This window comes from Cornus florida, unplaced genomic scaffold (genome assembly GCF_030987335.1).
Source record: "Cornus florida cultivar Cherokee Brave unplaced genomic scaffold, ASM3098733v1 CherokeeBrave_3.0.0_Hap2_Chr06, whole genome shotgun sequence".
NCBI lineage: Eukaryota > Viridiplantae > Streptophyta > Magnoliopsida > Cornales > Cornaceae > Cornus > Cornus florida.
This window is the reverse complement of record NW_026775576.1, coordinates 84,875,152-84,890,546: the sequence shown is the minus strand read 5'-3', so window position 1 is coordinate 84,890,546 and position 15,395 is coordinate 84,875,152. Positions and strand designations below refer to the sequence as shown.

The window sequence follows — 15,395 nt, the reverse complement described above, 5'->3', positions numbered from 1 at the left end:
TAGTTCGGTATCACAGAGATATATGTAACTAAAATACAATATATATAATGGTTAATACTATATATTTGTTGTTTTTGCAGGTTTTACAGGACTTGCTATAATCTCAAGTGCCAGGAAGATGCAAGAAAGCAAATCTGCCCTCTTTTTCTCAATCATACCATCTTTGTTTCTGATGGTCTACTACATGTGAACCGTCAAAACCAGATATATTAAAGCAAGTAGTGTGTGTATCCTATAATGTACTTGAAATATGAACCACATTTATTTAAGTTTCAGCATGATGAACACCCAATTAGGATCTTGAAAAGAAAATTTCAAAGCCTTCTCAGGGTGAGAAGCAGCAAAGCAAGCTCTTTGTATAAGAAATCTAACGAGTTGATACACAAACTGAAAATTTGTGATCATAATTAAATCTGTTTGGTGCCAATCTGATAACTATAAGCTCATTATGGGTTTGCTAAATAATTGAACTATATTGTAGTAACCAAAATCTACAAAGAAAGATGATGAAATTAGGAAATAAGTCATGATGTTATGGATTGAATTTACTTGATATTAGTCATGATTTTATGAGTGTGTACTTATTATTTCGGAATCTTTTCAATGGGCACAAATACTTTTCTAATTATGAAGTTTTATGAGTCAAGTAAAAATCGTGCTTAGTTTCTTCCGTGTTAAATGAGTTCTCTCTGTACGGTAAATTGCAAAAATGTAAAAAGTTCAAAACAGAACACAAATAAATTAAGATTGCAATGAGGAATTTTATCAAATAGTTGGTGCACAATAAAAAAGAGAGGTATCCATAAGAGACGACGACGTGTCCGGCAGAATATGAACCTTCTTGAGATCATATGTACCCAGTTTGGTTATAGTCTCAAAATCCTTCAATATGATAATGGAGTAGAGTTTATGTATGGTGGTCTTGCCTCATTTTTTTTTTTTTTTTTTGGATAATGGGTGGCCCCTCCTCTGTTCAAGATTCATGACTATTTTCACCTTCCAGATACTAACAAACGGAACCTCCAAACCTTCGGGAATCACACTTTTATTATATAATTTTACCAACCAATTATTTGCTTAAGATTTTATTTTTGTAAAAGAATCTTATACATTTTCTTATTATTTCTATACACATTTAAAGACCAATTCAAATTATTGGGTTGTGCTATATACTCATCAATTTATATTTAATTACTTTTTTTATTCGAATATGATGTAAGACAAAATTGATTTCAAAAACTTGAGCCAATTAAGAAAAAAACAGACGCAAAAGTTCGTTAGGGTAGTTTCAAATACGTAACTTGACTTGGGGGCATAATGTTATTTTTGTCTTTTATATGTTATATGTTTTTTGGCCGTTGAATTTTAAATCTCCAACTAACATTTTGCAATAAATAGAATAGATTAGGGGTTAAGTGTCTTTACAATAGTAGGACTTTCTTGGAGAGAGAAGAAAGTGCAGGGGTTCAGTGCATTTAACATAACTGTATTTATAAACATCAGTTGTCCAAATCCAATTTGCAATTATAATTTATAATTCAACTTTTGTAATAACTGTTGAAGAATTGCTCTATTTATGTGCGCATAGAGATTGTAATCCTATGTGAGTTATTCTATTATAAGTAAACAAAGTGCATCAATCATATGAAGCCTAGTGTGAATTTTTAAATATGGTGGACCGATTTCACTGAATTTTAATCTGTTCTGATGAGATTGATTCGGTAACCCCTGTGAGCACGCCAAATGGGACAATTACATGTGATCTTTACCCTCTAGGTGCAGAGTTGCGTCCACACACATTTCTATCTTCCTCGTCTTGTCGGCGTCTACATTCAACATGATTCTACTCAAAAACAGTTTCGAAAATTTTAGTACTAATCTACCCTTAATTTCCATACCCCAAATAGTAATCTCTCACCACCTAGCATGCCATTTTGGTAATTACACGCGAAACAAAACAAAACAAACCTGTCACAAACTCGTTAAGCAGACCATGTTTAACCATATATACATTACAAGTATCGAATGTATTATAGTTATGAAGAAGAAGAAGACAACATAAATTTTACAAAGAATTAAGTAGAGGCATCTTCGATTCTCCGGGATGAAGTCAACCACGAAAGACGTCGGAGCACAAGCTCCGCATTTTACAAATAATTAAGTAGAGACATCTCCGATCCTCCGGGATGAAGTCGACCACGAAAGACGCCGGAGCACAAGCTCCGCTCCTCCCGGAGGTCGAGTATACGCCGAAAAAGGGAGCGTCAGTTCCGACGCGGTGTTCAATGTGTCCACCAGTATAATTGGGGCCGGAATCATGTTGATTCCGCGCGACTCTGACTCTGAAGGTGTTAGGTGTAATTCCGGCTTTGGTGTTGATTATAGTGGCTGGCGTGTTGGTGGATGTATCGGTGGAGTTCATGTTGAGGTTCACGAGTTTCGGCTGGTCCACGACTTACGCTAGCTTGATGAGGGAGTCATTTGGACGGTTCGGATCGGTTGCTGTGCAGATCTGTGTCATGATCACCAACCTTGGTTGTCTCATCGTTTATCTCATTATCATTGGTAAGTATATAGTATTAGTTTAGTTGTTTTTCTTAGATTTTATTTATTTAAAACTGAAAATTAAAAAATTGTACAAAAATCAGAGTGGTTGACCATTTTTTAAACTATTTTACCAAAAATCAGTTAAAAAATAATAATATAGTATGTTTTTCAGTCCTTTATAGTTCTCTGCTATTTATTGAGATTTTGAAAACAATTTTCTGAATAAAATTAAGTCACTCACTCTATTTTTTAAAATTTTTAGAATCAAGAAATAAATTTTTTTTGTTGCGTTTGGTTGTATGAATTTGATGTCTTGAAATTTAAATTATATATATATATATTTAAGGCATGAATTCAATGCAATCGAACATATTATTGAAGGAGTCTGGTTGGGTTCCATTTTTGTGTTTTCTATTATAGGAATTGTCATTTTTTATTTTTTATTTTTATTTTTTTGAGTTGGAAATTAACGCACTTGGATTGTTTTGATTTTTGATAGTTACTTTAATTTAGTCATTACGATATTTTCCTTATTTTTTTCATGATTTTTAAAGAGAGCCAAATTGGACTGTTTTGAAAATTCGTATGTCTAAATAGTTGTAATATTTAGCAGAAGAAAATTATTATTCATTAGTATATCACATCATACAACTTTTTCTTTGTTAAAATCTTTGTAAATTCAAAGTTCGGTTTACTTTAATAATTTTTGCTTCTCCTTGACAATGCTTATTAATTTTTTCATGGCAAGAATGTTAAGGGTAGGCGATTAGAAGAGACGGTGCAAGCTTTGAACATGAGCTATCGAACACGGAGAGCAACCCAACCACTTGGGTAACACGGTACTTGCCTCCTCCTTTACAATATATTTTTTTATTTTTTATTTATTTTGTATTTTGACAATAATAATGTCAGGCCTTTTAGAGCACTCCATAATCCACCACCGGACGCATTAGATTTCTTCCATCCAACATTTCTTCCATCCAACATGAACCGGATAATTTTATAAGACTAAATAATAGACAGAAGGATAAAGGTAGCAGAATGCAAAGGATGAATAGCTGTTACAAAATGAGCGCTTGTGTACAATTAACCCTGTCACAATGTTTTGTGAAATTAATCCTGTATAACCATGTTGACATTAAAAAAATAGTCTGTGCACACACTAATTGTTGTTGATGTAGATGAAGGAGAATAACCGAAATCAGGTTAATTTGAAGTTATGAAATTTCAATTTCAAATTCAAATTCTTATGTGTGAAAACAATCAAATGGAAGAAAATGCTAAATGAAAGAGAGTTAAATTAATTGAGCAACCTGAATTTTTCCACACATGGATTCGGTAAATGGAAGTTATGGTATTGTGTAGTTAAAATCGTTGATGAATTGTGGTAAAATTCATGGCTAATTGTATTCCCCCCACCTCCTCTTCTTCATTGTTCTGTTTGTTATGCTTCCCGTCGTGTAGGTCAGTACTCATTTCTACAATGTCAATGGTAAGATTTCTTACTATTCTAATCTTGTTACCCATTTTTTGTGGGCTGTGATTGTATTGTGATGTTACTATTCTAGATTGTACTGTGATTGCCCTGAAGGTGAACTGTCCTGATAACGGACATTTTTTTTTATTGTTATGGTAATACATTCATTTCCTTCTCGATCTGGTCCTTTATGTAGTCCTCAGCTGCAAACTCATCAAATCCCAAGGTGGAATTGGTAAATCATTAAAGCATCAACAGCTGCAGATGCTACCATTTATTTCTTCGAAGTTAAAGCAAACGCACACACAAACAACATGCCTCTGGTAAGGCTGGAACTCTCAGCAGATATATCATTTGAGTCCCTATTGAAGCTTCAACAATTTTAAAGCTCCTTTTGACACTTGAAACAAATCATTTTTTTATTTTATTTTATTTTATTATTTACCATTTTCCCCTTCTCCTCACAGTAGTCTTGTAAGCTATAAAGATGGAAATCTTCCACCAAAGCAAAGGATCACCATTAACCTCACCATCATGAACAGACTCATAAACAACACTAAGCTACATCAATCACATCACATAGTACGCATAACCCAAACATCACCATACTCAAAACAAATAACCAACAAGCATACAAGTAAACTACCAATGAATCAAACACCACCACATAATATGGCTGAAAGAAACTTGGTGGATTAATAACCACCCCCCAATGCCAATGGTAAAAAAAACATATTGTAGCTACTCAGGATCAAAATAACTCTAAGTATTTGTTATGCCCTTTTGGCCTAATTTCAGCAATTAGGGCAAAAACACATCTAAAATCAGGAAGAGCAATTGAAGTGATATTATAAAACCTAAAATATAATATATATATACAATAAAGTTCAGTTCAGTTTAGGAGGATTGACTCTCCTTGCAGTGGTGTGAGCCCAAGACTTCTACCACACCGAGGTGTCCATCAACCTTGGCACTGCAATTTAAGCACAATGATATAAGTACATCTAAATAACAAACCAACAAACCAACTATCTAAATGAAATCCTAAATTCACACCATATCACATTGACAAACAACACTTCCACCCAAAACTGAAGATTGCAACTCCATCAAATCAGATATCACAATCTGACCTAAAATTCATATGAAAATCCAAATGTTATTAAGTATGAAAATCTTTAATCCTCAAGCTTTGCTTATTTCAAATTGATAAACTTTCCCCTTTTTTTTGGCCCATATCTGGTTCATCTGATTAAAGTTTTGGTTTCAGAATCTTAGTGTGACAGCAGCCTATTGTTCCATAAGTGAAAGCTTAGAGAAGGAAAAAAAGGTCAGTTTTACACCATAAATTCTAGATGCAGTTGTTCAGTTATTTAAACGTCAAAGTTACCTTAGTTATATGTGGTATACTTGATAAAAAGATTATTGTAACAAATTTCTTGGCTGCAGAAAACGCACTCATTAATTCATGCTGTTTTTTCTATCGGCTTAAAACACATTAAAATAACATTCAAGCATATCAATGTCATACACTAGAAACAAAATTTCACTCACATGCGGACGCGCACAGGAAAACAAATCATCCACAGTTTCTCGTACATGTCAAACGCTATTTCTATGTTAGATCTAAGTGAAAAGGCATAAACTAATTCTAAGGTTGATAAACTTAACCGATAATTCTAAGTGAAAAGAAATACGTACCCTCCACCGGGTGAATCTGTCTCTTCCTCACTGGAGCAACAGTTGTTGCCTTCTGCTTGAGGTTTCCATCTTCATCAACTCCTACAAAACAAGTAGTACAGGTAGAACAGTAGTAATAATATATAATGGAAATTATACCATGAATAACAAGATGCAGTAGACAAAATGCTTACTCTCTAATAAGCTCCATTTGTTGTTCAGTTGGATTAATGAAGATTGGAGTCGTTTCTCGTGTGTTCCTTCATTTCAAAACCAATAAAATATTTAATAAGACAAAGCGTACTCAATAACATTTGATAGATAATGAAACATGCTCCTAGAAAACCTACACCTTGTACTGTCTTATTCAACCATGGAAGATACAGGGATCTGAATATCCAGCTCCCTGTATCTTCCCTCTCTTATGTTCTTCTTGGCTCTAGAGAAGACCTCTTCCTATACCTTTAAAGAGCACAAAAACCAGAATTGATAAACGTAACCGATAATTCTAAGAAATACGTACCCTCCAGAGGGAGAATTTGCTTTTTCTTGGACTTTTTTATCTTCTCCGCTACAGCAACAGCTCTTGCCTTCCCCTTGCTGTATCCTTCATCAACTCCTACAAAACAAGTGGTACAGGGTAGAACAGTAGTAATAAGATATGATGGAAATTATACTATGAAGAACAATATTTAGTAGATAAAATACTTAGTCTCTATAACATATATCCCAATAGCTTCACAAAAGGTCCTCAATAGCAACCAATTTCCAATCCTACTAAAACAAACCATTTTGTGTTGCATGGAATTAGAATATAGAACGGAAAAAAGATGCCATTTCTTATATGGTTTATCTTTCTACAAAGCATCCTTCATCCAAAACTTCATTTGTTAATCATATAAGGTTTGGTTGACAGATCAATGATGATGATATGAGGCTTAAAACAAAGGTTTCTTGGTTAAAACTAAATGTTAGAAAAGAATAACATGGAATCTTTGTCACAAATATCAGTATGCCTAAAGGTTAACATGGTGCTATAATACGAAATCCCAGAAATCATACTAGCTTTTCAGAAACATATTCAAAAGAAAAGCTAAGTAATATAAAATTCCATGGAGACTCTCTCTCTTGGGGAAGGAGCTCTAGTCCATGAAAACCCTCTCTCTTCCTCTCTTCCCATACATACAAACGAGAGGATTTGTAATTCAGAGATGACGACTTCATGATGAGTACTCACACCAGAGAAATCAAACCTGAATGACATAATAAAGAAGGTAGCCCACCAATGCCATAATAATAACAAAGTACCCTTACCCCACCAATGACATAATGAATAAGAAATCAAACCTGAATGACATAATGAATAACAAAGCACCCTTACCCCACCAATGGGCACTAGCCCGTATAAGCTCTCCTCCCTAAAGGGAAGGTTGGGTGTTCGTGGAGGCATAATATATAAGGAGGAGGGGAGGTGTATATCCCATTCATTAAAAATTTTCCTTGGTATCTCTAATAGAACAAACAAAAGCCTATGGTGGAGCTGATTAACTCTAAAGGCTATTGAATTTCTTTTTACCCTAATGAAAAATACAGAGAACTAGGAAAGCAGTGGTCCAGTCCAGTGGACTTTCTAGAAGAGCTCCAAATGAATTAGGTAGAATGTGAAAATCGGCAAGCTGTTGAGCCATAAAATTGACATTCAGTAGTTTCAAAAACTGCAATTCAGTCTAATATTTTCAGATGCAAATTATAAAGTGAAAGAATCTCAGACGGATATTTAATAGTATTGCAGCAACTCTGTTCTACATATTCAATAAAATTCAAACCTCCGACAGAAACACCTTGACCTGCTAGTCATTCAGTTTTATGAAAAGACATTATGTTATATTTATAAACAAAATAATGAAGCACCAAATCAAATCCCCTTCTCAACAAATCAAAATATTTTGTTTTAGAACTATAAAGAGGTAAAATAGAAAGAACATGAGTTCCAATAGTGATGCAAGGAATCAACTATAAAGGAAAGGAATAGTACCATAAATAAATTCTATTAAACGAGTTTTGCCCTTTGCTTCTGAAGAGGATGCAGCACTTGAAAAATTATTCGCAAATCACTTAATCTTAGCAAAATAAATACCTTTCATTGAAACATCAGTGATATTTTTGCGCTTTTCTATAAACGGCATATCTGCAGAGGTCGATGCAGCAACCTTCTCAACAAACGGAATAGCATCTACTACTACTTGAACTCGAGTATCATCAGATCGGTTAATGTGTTCGTCCTGTTCATCCTTACGAACACGACCGCCGTGACGACGACGAAGACGGCCGCGTCTGTCATCGTCATCGTCATCGTCATCGTCATGCCCACCACCTCGTCCGCCAAAACCTCCCGTTCGCCGCACATAAGCCAAATACTCCTGAACTATTAGAATAAGGACGCAATAAAATGAGTATATTATGGTAGCGACTAGGTCAAGATGCTTCAAACTTATATGTAGTCCAGACTCCAGGGTAGGATGGATGAAATCAAATACTTCACCGGCTGAAACCATCTGGGACATACAGAGACCGTATGTGGAAAAGAGGCCAAGGGTGACTATAGCCATCCCATTGACAAGACTATGTCCAAGAAGACAGAACAATACTCCCACCCCTATCATTTTAAACCCTCTCACCAGTGGTTTCAAGAGCCAGTGTCTCCCTCTAAATGGTGAAAACCTAAGAGGCCCACAGATGAGAACTGTTATACAGGTGGTCCAATGCATGAAATAGACGAGTTGTGCAAAGTGAGGAGGAAATTCGAAAACCTGAATGGCACATTGGACAGTGCAATAAAGGGCAAGAGAGGACAAAGCCGTCCACACAAGAATCTCCATGTAAACAACTATTGGTAACGAAAATATCCCAGGTAATTTCGCCATTAGAGGAGAGCTCCAGAACCAGCAAACTTGGTCCGAAGCTGAGAGACGAACTTGAAATAGTGCGCTGTATAAAAGACGGTGTAAAGAATAAAGACAAAAAAAAAAAAAAAAAAAAAGAGGGGATAATTTACCCAGACCTCCCCATGGTTTGCCCTAATTACGGGGACCACCCTTACTGTTTCGAAAATTACGCGGATCTCCCCTACTTTTAAAAATATCTTACACAGACCTCTCTTCCGTTACCGTCAACGGCAGAAATTGATGACATCATCTATTATTTTTTTCTAAAATTCCTAAAATACCCTTCTCTATATAATTTCATATTATATTTAAAAGATATATATATATATATATATATATATATATATATAAACATGTATTCGATCTTTATGGAGGCAAATCAAAAAATTAGATAGATTAGGGTTTCTTTGATAAACATCGGTGACAATATTTGCAAATTTAATACACAGCATCAACGATTTCAACTTCGCAGCCGAGTCCGACTCGAAACTCACGGAGTCAACACCGATCTCCAGTGGAGGCGCCGAGTCTTTCGGCAGAAAAGCAAGAATAGAGGGGCTTTGTTCTTTACGTGGCGTTTGGCTCTCAAGTAGAGATATCAAAAGCACAATTACATGAAATTGCAGTTGGGTTAAAGAAATCAATGGTGAATTTTGTGTGGGTTATGAAGAAAAAGAGGAAGAACTAGGAAATGGATTCGAAGAGAGAGTTAGAGAGAGAGGATTGATAGTGAGAGAGTGGGTGGATCAGAGGAAGAATGTGGTGGAAGATGGGTTTGGCGGCGAGAAGGGGAATAGGACTTTTGGCTCATTGATTATGTGTGTAGGTGTGTGTCTTGAATAATGAGACTAGTATATTGAATAATATTTTTAGTTATGGTCCTTCCTGCTTCTAGAAGAGATGATTGTATTTAACTAATATAGAAGAAATAGTAGATGAGAGATATGTCTTTACTTTTTAGTTATGTTTCGTTTGCCACCACTGGAAGATTTGAAACAAATTTAATTCATTTTTAAATTTTAAATATTCATTCTCCCAAGAAGTTTTTCATGATTACAATTAAGTTTTTGTAGGTGGGAACTAAACTCTTCTGAGATCGAATCAAAATCAGTGGGAAATGATTGAAATAATAACATGATTTGGGAATCTTTCTAATTTGCAGTCTATATTATTGCCAGAATTTTGCCATATCAGACCTGTAATAAATTGTCGGATTACGCCGGAAAAAGTGCAAAGGAAAAGGATTTGGGCCGGAATTAAACATAGCTGAATATATATGCTCTCACTGAAATCTATGCAATCAGATGAGTTGGCCTCTTAATTATTTGGTTCAGATGTTGCAGTTTATATGAGAGATGATTTCGGTAAGTTAGAGAGAGAGAGTAAATCCTTGGAGAAGATGACAAGCTGATGTCATGCTTACCCAATAACTTGAGGGGTAGTTTAGTAATTTCAGATGCTAAGGAGAGGGTATTTCAGTAATTTTGACAACTCCGTTAGTGTATTTAACGGTCTGCCACACATAAGGGAGGTCCGTATAGATTATTTTCATTTTTAGGGAAGGCCCGCGTAATTTCTGAAACAGTAAGGGTGGTTTAGGGGAAGTCTATGTAAATTATTCAAAAAATAATAAAAATTTACACCTACCTCCCCTAGTATTTGCAATAATTACAGGGATTTCCCCTATTATTTGAGAATTTACTCGGACCTCCCCTGAAAATGAAACTATCCTACACGGGACTCCCGTCTTCGTAACAGACTGTTAAATAGACTAACATACCAGTTTAATACAACAAACCACCACCCACCCGACCCATCTACGTTTTCTTCCGGTCGACCACCACCACCCCCACCACCACTATCATACCTCTCGCGATTACAACCGCGATTGACCCTCAAATTGAAGACCACCAACATCGGTGCTTTGGGAGAAAACGAGTACGGATCCAGTACTGTACTGAGACATTTGTTCTCTATCGAGATTTTGCAATCTCCAATGATCTGATCTCTGACGAGCTTACCGGCATCACTGTAGGATGCATCGCGGAGAGCTGTAGAGGCACGAGCTTTTCGTCAGAGAATAGCTCTTCGGTAAGGAGTAAAATGAGCAGATCTTCGAGCCTGAACTCGAAATCGCTTACGGAAACTTCTGTCTTCAACGGCTCTCCGCCACAATTTCTTAGCGGAATCATATTCGATGACTCACCAATTTGTTCCCCCCCCCCCCCCCCCCTCTATTCCCTTTTTCTTCTCTTTTGTTCTCTCTCTCCCTCCTCCACCTTATATCACAATCGCCACCAAGCACCACCACCACCCTTCAACCACAACCATAGAATAATATATACACAGGCATCAATTATCTGCCCTTCCTCTTCTTTGATTTGGATCCCAAACACAGAACACCGATTAAAGAACCCCAAACACAGAACACCAGTTACTCAAACCCCAAACTTGAATCCCAATCCCAATTACTCAAACCCCAAACCTGTATTACAATCTCAATCACTCAAAGAACCCATCCAATCCCAAACACAGAACACCAGTCGCAATCCCAACCACTCGAATCAGTCTTGTTAGTATCTTTGTTGCCACGTATTCGCCAGAGAATTCACATCGTTGGTTGATTTCTCTATTACGAAACAATCAATCCCCAGGCTCTTGTATGTTAAAAATAAAAGAGAGATTGGTGATGTGTATATGCGTATATGCATACTTGAATGTAGAAATATTATCTCTGTGGTCGATGGGGGTGGGGGTGGTGGTGATGGTGGGCCAGTAGATGAATATATAATAGAGAGTGTGAGATAGATGGTGGTGACAAGGGTATTTGGGGAATTTTACTAAATTTTGTACATGACATCAGCACAATCTGTCATTGACTAATGTTGACTCTAACGGAATTGAGGTGCATGTAAGATATTTTCATTTTTAGGAGAGATTCGAGTAAATTCTCAAACCACTGAGGAGGTCTCTGTAATTATAGCAAACCATAAAGGAGGTCCGTGTAAATTACACAAAAAAACATAAGGTAAATTACACAAAGCACCCCTCATATTTCCATCTCATGCATGCCTATAGATGGTGGTATGATATATTGGTCAACTATCTCTATGATTTCATTGACCTTACACAATGACCTCTATTTGTGAGTTGAGCCTAAAATCAACTTGGGGTAAAAGAAGTTTTGGACAAAACTAACCTTCTTGTTTTTAGAAGATTAAATTGTCCATTTATGTCAAATAAATTATGCCTTCACCCAGACAAAAATATCATTTTTCCATTTGGATCACATATCTCACTTATTTATCATTGCCATAACCACTTGAATATCAATACAACCACTGTCCCACTTGAAAGATTTATGTATTTTCTGATTAGCTGCTTTGATTTCAAAGAGTTTATGAGTTTCTTTTTAAAATGAAGTAAAAGTGTGAGATTGACCCAAAATTGAAAACTCAGATCACAAATAGTAGTAAATAACATATACCTAAAATCAAATATGGCAAATAACTAAATAAATGCCTCTGCATGTGCAACGTGTTTGTGTATATGTGTGTGCGTGTATGTGTATGTGTATGTGTAGATATATATGAATTTTTAGATCTATATATATATATATATATGTGCAAATACATATATCTATCAAATTAAAACACTAACTTTTTAAGGCTAGCAGGGTTGTCAAAATTCGGCAAATAGAGCAAGAGGTGGTTTGAGAGAGACTGTGTCTCGACGGTGGCGAGTGATATATGTATATATGTGTATGATTGTGTTCGTGTGTGTATAATTTGTATATACATATAAGAGGAAAGAAAAAGGAGGGGCAAAAACCTAACTTACACATACCAACTCCCTTCCAGATTCTCTCTTTAAAAGGAACTGTTTTGTGCAGTAAGTTCATATCGGTAAATTCATCTATATCTTCTAAGGTTAACTAGTGAACTTGGAGCTTCCTGATATATCACGCCTGCTTCAATATTAGTGTACGACATGAAAATATCAGGGTACTTTCTGTAATTTGCCAAAAAAATACCATTGCTCACGAAAACTGAAGGACTTAGAGTATTTATTGACGGTTCACATCAAATGGCCTCCAAAAACGAGGATTGGGGCGCGCCCCATAATGTTACTTAATGTTCTTAACTCATGATTATATATATAATATAGGGTAATGTGTAAAAAAAAAAACCCTTGATATTTACTCCCTCTCCCAAGAAATTCCCATGAACTTTTATTTTTACATTAAACCTCCTAAACCTGACCTAAGTTTTTTTTTTTTTTTTCCTTAAAAAGGACAGTATTACCCTTATTAATTTTATTTTATTTTTCTGCCAAAAAATCAAAGAAAATATAATCAGACACAACCATTACATCCATTATATAGGAGCATCCCTCGCCGCAAGGATAAGATCTCCATCAGAATATGAGCAAAAGCACAAATTGAAACCCTTAAATTGTTGGTTTTTAACCCTCATTCACAAATCGCCATTGCCGTTTATGTATATGTACATATATGTATATGTTATATTGAGCATAAAGTCAAAAACCTTTAAATCTTCCTGGAGACGACTGATATATAGACACACCATATAACTTCTTTTATGCTCTGTTTGGTTGGAGGGATAGAAAAATAGATGGAAGGGAAAGGGGGATGGATGGATGAGTCATCCCGAAGGAAGGGAAAGTGTCTCTTTCATTTTTTGTTTGGTTAAATGGAAAGGATGACAGAAAGGATTGATGGAATGCTAGTTTTTTTTGTTTAGTTGGAAGGAAGGAAATGATAGTTTTTATATATTTTTTACTAATATACCCTTACTATATAAAGTTATAAAATTAATTAGTTTAAAATTATTTAATAATATTGAGCTCTACTAACAAGCAAGTTGTCTAAAATCAATGTTTTATACTTACGTACCAAACAATTTTTTTTTTATATACCAAACAATTAATTAATTAAAATTTATTTAATAATCACTATAGTTGATTAACGCAACAAGGTTTTAACAAATTTTTAGGAAGGATAAAAATAGAAATTATAACAAATTTTGATAATAATCCCTTTTTCTCTCCACCTCCAAGTTATGTTTAAAGACATTCTTTCTGTTTCAATGAGTTCTACAAGGTAAAATCATTTTAGTCCGTTAAAATTGCATTAGAAGTGGATTATGGTTAATAATAGTATTTGATTAATCCATTAAGCATAGGTTAAATGACTAGATGCCAATTGATACTACCAAGTATTAAATGACTGACTACTTTTTTTTAATCCTTTCAAAAGAGGAAAAAAAAAAAAACACTAGATTAATATATGATATCAAATTTAACCTTTACCATCCTTGAAAATTTGAAATCACCATCAGAGCTTAAATTTGGAGCTACTTTGCTGCATTTTTCAAAGAACAATATAGAGTAGTTTAAGTTATCGCAAATCAATTACTGTCTCTTATCTCTTAATTCTCTATTCTACTATAGAGATCGTTATTAGAGAGATGGATCCTCTCAGTCAGAAGCTAATTTTGTAAATAATATACTTTCAATCCGTCATATGATTTATGTTTCTCTCAATTATTATCCTTACAGTTTTTAGATTTCATAAATAATATCCTCTCATTTAGTCTTATTATAATTTATGTTCCTCTCAATCATTATTATCGCAGTGTGTGAACAAGTTGATTAATCAGAAGAATATTCAAGTTTTCTACTAAATAAAAATTATATTTTAACCATGTCTAAATCCAATTCCTTGTCAACCTATATTTATGTTGGTATTTGCATCTGAAGTTAGTATGCGTGCACCACATGCATCGTATGCAAGTAAACAAAAGGCTGTTTGGTCATGGGCTCCACAGAGTCTGACTTGTGCTACATATATCTTTGTCACACACTAAGTGTGAAAGGGTTAAGTATGGGAAGTTACGAAACGACCCAAAGTTATTAAATACTTTATTTTTATCTTTTGAAATTGAATTTTATCGTATTTAATGGTTACATAAACGACAATTAAACAAGTTTTGCAATAGAAAATACTAGTAATTAATCTTTAATGACCAAAATTGTTTTTCTATCGTATGCTATTTCACCAGAATCAGAGTGAATTGGAACTACGTGTGGGCAATATAATAGCAGGAAGCACAAACTTATGGCGTGATTTTAGCATTATTTTTGTTGCTGTTAATCGCAGGTGACATTCTACACGAGGATACGTACTATTAACCGAATAATTTTGTATTATGACATGTTTTTTCTTTTTCAAGACAATCCTTCTCTTCCTAGTGTTCATTATTTCCATTTTTTATTTTTAGTCCTGGCAGGTATTACAGTTCGGAAAATTGAAATTTGGAAGCTTAAAAAAAGGAAAGTATCACTAAAAATTACGGCCTTTGGCTGTTCTTTTCTTCATTGCACAAGGAAAATGAATTTCTTCTTGAATATTTTATGATTTATATGTACTATAATTATATAAAAACATATAGGGGGATTGTCAATATCATTCAATCAAATGTAGTATGTGAATTGAAATAAGCTTCAGATGATTAACAAGCCACACTTGGCCAACTCTGTTTCGACTATCATTAGTCCTACTTGGCACCCTCTGGCAAGGCCAGTAGTCTCGAGCTACTAGGCTCTCGGATAAACGAAGAGTGAACTCGAAAGGGCAAGGGGTCACCACCCTCACCTTGCTCCAGTCGGATGGATCCCCTCCATCTACATGGTCAAAGCTTTCTTCTGCAGAAGAAGCTCCGTAT

General features: G+C 35.0%; 1 protein-coding gene across 1 annotated transcript; it reads right to left on the bottom strand.

Moving 5' to 3' along the window:
- Positions 1-4,616: 4,616 nt before the first annotated feature.
- LOC132314983 (uncharacterized) lies at positions 4,617-8,645 on the bottom strand. Its single transcript, XM_059813743.1, has 5 exons — positions 7,842-8,645; positions 6,228-6,323; positions 5,899-5,964; positions 5,726-5,806; positions 4,617-4,997 (listed from the first exon to the last, which is right to left on the bottom strand). Exons 1-5 carry the CDS (start codon positions 8,626-8,628, stop codon positions 4,966-4,968), a joined length of 1,062 nt encoding a protein of 353 aa, XP_059669726.1. The 5' UTR covers positions 8,629-8,645; the 3' UTR covers positions 4,617-4,965.
- Between the last annotated feature and the right edge of the window lie 6,750 nt (positions 8,646-15,395).